Raw genomic sequence first — 4,093 nt, forward strand, 5'->3', positions numbered from 1 at the left:
GATATAATATATAACTAGGTACATAGTAAAAACTATGAATCTAGAAAATCAAAAACGTCTTATAGTTACGAACCGATGGAGTATTAGGCAAGGCTATTCATACAGACCCTTTGTCATCTCATCGTCATGCATATTCCTACTTCTTGTAGAGCGGCTTGTGGAATCTCGAGGTGAATTAGTGGGGAACATTGAACTCGAAATTGCGCGTGAACCTCACATGGACTCGTGGAATCTCGAGCTAAACAGATAGCACGCAACCACTGCCGACTAAACTTCCTAAATCTAGTAAACTTTGAACAGGTGACAGAAAGAGCTGATAGGGAGCACCTAGCTAATTTCTTTCACGAGATTTGAACACCAGCCGACTAAAAATATTGGGGTATATATTTGGATACTCATATGATAGATAGATAGATAGATAGATAGATAGATAGATAGATAGATAGATAGATAGATAGTCCTCTTTCTCTTCAGATAGGATAAAAATGACTTTTCTCAGCTAGCCTCTATTAACTAGTATTCCCCAACTAATTAAATGCTTATTTAAAAAGTAGCCGACCTATTAGGTATTACGATTAGATGCACTAGTAAAGAAATATTATTAGAGGTGATTAAAATCGGTTTTCAGAGACATATTGAAAAAACAGTACAATACCATCGAGTGTAAAAATAAGTGATTTTTAGAGGTGATTGTCTTAAGACAACCGCCCTTGAAAATCGATGACACCGGGATCAAACTTATAATCTCTTTCTCGCGTGTTTCATCCCTTACCACCGTACTCCACAATCACTTATGTCTAGTTCTATGATGCTGTCTATTTGTACTAATATGTATGAATCTTCTAATCAATACTTTAACTCATAAATAATCTTAAATAAGAAAAAATTCAACTATAAAGTTTTAGATTTTGTCGAGCACTGCAACTTTTATATAGGACATTTCTCCATCCAAGGTCATTTGAAAAATTCAAAATTTTGAAATTTAAAATCTGACTTAATTTATATAAATTTTATATTTGATTATATTTATCTTATGATAACTAGATAGTAGATTTAATTACAAATTTGACCATAGTTTGTGTTTTAATATTTAAAAATTACTTAAATTATAGGTCAAAGATTTTGAAGTTTCAATCATGATAAACATGTGTGCCTTATAAAAAAATAGAGATGAATCTCGATGCAAATTCAGGGGGGAGACATTAAACTGAAATTGCACGTGAACGTCACATGAGCTCATGGAATCTCGTGCACCGATCCAGCCTCTGATAATTTATGAAAAGTTTAGTCTAACTTGCTAAAACTAGTTAACTAGCTAGAAGTATAATATCACGTGGGTAGATGTTATGCCTACCACGTGGTGCTGCCTATATATCACGTGTGGGTACATCATGTAGTATTACCTACAAAGTTGTGCATGCACCGTTGATGATACATCATATCATGTGGGTACGAGATGTTTACAGGCTTATAGTGTTATAAAACTGCATGCAACATCATGCCCTGGGTCACAGAAATAAGTATAAACTACATTTATCTTCTGGTGTTGCTTCTTGTAAAATAAAATTCTTCCTCTGTTCTAAATAAACATGTAAGTCACATTCTGACTTTTCTAGATATATAAGTTTTTGTTTACTGTATTTATATATATATTATATCTACATACATAGTAAAAACTATGTATCCAGAAATATCAAAACTATTTGTAATCTGGAACTGAGGGAGTAGAATGGAGAGGATGCGATGCCTCTTGGTCACCAAGGATGTATAGCAAGGCGCCTATGTCATTCTTGTGCACAAACCTTACAATAGAATGTGGATTACAAGGGTACAAGAGATGCCTAACAATAGCAACACCTCCAGACAATCACGTCCCTTGAATCAAGTTGACATTATTATTGCATCTAAACCAATCCTTTTGCCGAGAAGATATTGCCTTTATGAATGCATCAACAATTTGATCCTATCAACTACAGAACCACACTACTAGAGAAATAGTTTTACAATGGGAGATTTTTTGTAACAGAAGCGGCTCCTCTACAAATCGGTTGTAACTGATCTGCCCCTAGAAAAACATTTGTAGAGACAGCCACTTTTTTCAATTACATCTACAAATGACCATCTATAGAGATAGCTATATTTCCAGCCGTCTCTACAAAGCGATTTGTAGAGATGGCTAGAAATTGCTGGCTCTCTACAAATCAGTTTATAGAGACGACTGAATCTGGCACTTGTTGTCAATATGTTTACTCCAGCTAAAAACTTTGGTGTTGGGCCTCGTTGTGGAGAGCACTTAGAGCTTCATCAAACAGGGCATCCAACAAGGAACCACCAGACTCCAATAATGATCCAAAAAATCCCACAAGAACTCGGGACATGAAACTTGGATCTAAGACTAATACAGTAGAGTTACCAAGGATGAAACAAAGCAGAGCTCGATATCCATTTGCATCAAGGACCATTTGCAGCGGAGGAATGAACAAAGTGTGACTGAATTAGTGATCTAGAGATTACCTGAGGCAAGCCTTCAAATGGCGCGTTGCCTTGCCTCCATTATATAATATATGGCTCTGCAGAGTTGGTGCCTCTATTATAGTAGGTGGGAACATCATGCATTTCTGGTAAAACCAACATCATTACCGTGACCGAGGTAAGAGATTTAATTTGGACACCAATAGAGTATATATCTCGGTGAAAAATATGGTAAGTTCGTACCTCATGCATGTGACCACACACCATATAGAAATGAGACTCTTTCACTCTATCCCGTCACATGCATGCTGCGCGGCTGCGCCATTACATCCTGTGTCTATAAATAAGAGGCCAAGCCTCACTGCACCTCTCATACTACACACAGAGCAAACAATTCAGTAATAGCAGTAGTATTAGCTAGTAGCCTGCAGCCATGGCTTCAGAGAAAGGAGCCTACTTCGAGATCTCTACCGTGACGATGCCGCAGAAGGAGGTGCGCATGACGCTGTACGTGCACCAGGTGGTGAGCGGCGCGAAGAAGAACCAGCAGGTAGTGGTTCCCAAGCAACCCATCGGCTTCGGCGTCATCGCCGCCAACGACTGGACCGTGTTCGACGGGACGGGCACCGGCGCCAACCTCGTCGGCAATGCGCGGGGTATGCATCTGTGTGGTGCCATGAATGGTGAAACTTGGAACATCTATTTTGACCTCATCTTCAACAACGGAAGGTGAGTCAGTTCTACAAAGCTATCATTATCACATGGATGCTACCATCTCTCTCTGTCTTAAGTATTGGCAGATTCGATACATAAGTTTATGGCTGAAAGTACTTTTTGCTGATTTGTTATGAGAAAAAAACACATCTGAATAGCTAGCAGAGAAGCTCAAACAAACAGACTGATATATTTGTATATATTTGTGTAATCGAATGCAGGTTCAAGGGATCCTCGCTGAAGCTGCTGGGAAGCATTGGGCCAGCAGAAGGCGAGTGGGCCATTGTGGGAGGAACAGGGGAGTTCAGTCTTGCCCAGGGTGTCGTCGCCTACAAGAAGGTGCAAGACAGCGACGGCACCAATATAAGGGAGCTCAAGTTCCGCGTCTTCTATACGCCCCTAAAGGCGTAGATCCGTGCAGTATCAGCCGACTGATCGGATCGGATGGACGCTCTTGCATTACTGCAGAAATTAATAAACAGACGTACGGACAGATCCATGACACGGATCTTGTCATCGTCCTGTGTTAACAGCGTGTCGTTGCTTTTCTTGCCTTCATTCACATGTTTTGTCTGCTCAATGTCATGAAGCCTCAGAAGTAAAAGATTCTAATGGATGGGATATTTTCTTTGATTTCGTTCTAAGCATTTTTTTTAAGGCGGCCACACTTATTCTCAAGCTATTTTAATGCATGCCTCTTCTTTTCAGACCTCGCTAGCACGGCCCTTGTCTTTAATTTTTGGCACAACGATAGTGCAGAAACTATTTCTAATGCTTATCTTTAATTTTCGCACAGCGCAGCTTTGCATGTGACATTTCTTGGATTTTTTCATGACGGGCAGCATGGCATGACCTATACTTTCTGGGTTGTGCTTGTGAAGCCGTGACATGAAAATTGCATATATAA

At 39.5% G+C, this 4,093-nt stretch overlaps 1 protein-coding gene across 1 annotated transcript; it reads left to right on the forward strand.

The window, feature by feature from the left end:
- LOC8070183 (dirigent protein 15) lies at window positions 2,827-3,851 on the forward strand. Its single transcript, XM_002449894.2, has 2 exons — window positions 2,827-3,201; window positions 3,408-3,851. Exons 1-2 carry the CDS (start codon window positions 2,906-2,908, stop codon window positions 3,595-3,597), a joined length of 486 nt encoding a protein of 161 aa, XP_002449939.1. The 5' UTR covers window positions 2,827-2,905; the 3' UTR covers window positions 3,598-3,851.

This window comes from Sorghum bicolor, chromosome 5 (genome assembly GCF_000003195.3).
Source record: "Sorghum bicolor cultivar BTx623 chromosome 5, Sorghum_bicolor_NCBIv3, whole genome shotgun sequence".
NCBI classification, from domain to species: domain Eukaryota; kingdom Viridiplantae; phylum Streptophyta; class Magnoliopsida; order Poales; family Poaceae; genus Sorghum; species Sorghum bicolor.

Bases quoted from the DNA above. Each gene is read 5' to 3' on its own strand.
- LOC8070183 (XM_002449894.2), top strand. From the start codon at position 2,906: ATGGCTTCAGAGAAAGGAGCCTACTTCGAGATCTCTACCGTGACGATG. The intron at 3,202-3,407 runs GTGAGTCAGTTC...AATCGAATGCAG, and splicing joins CTCATCTTCAACAACGGAAG to GTTCAAGGGATCCTCGCTGA.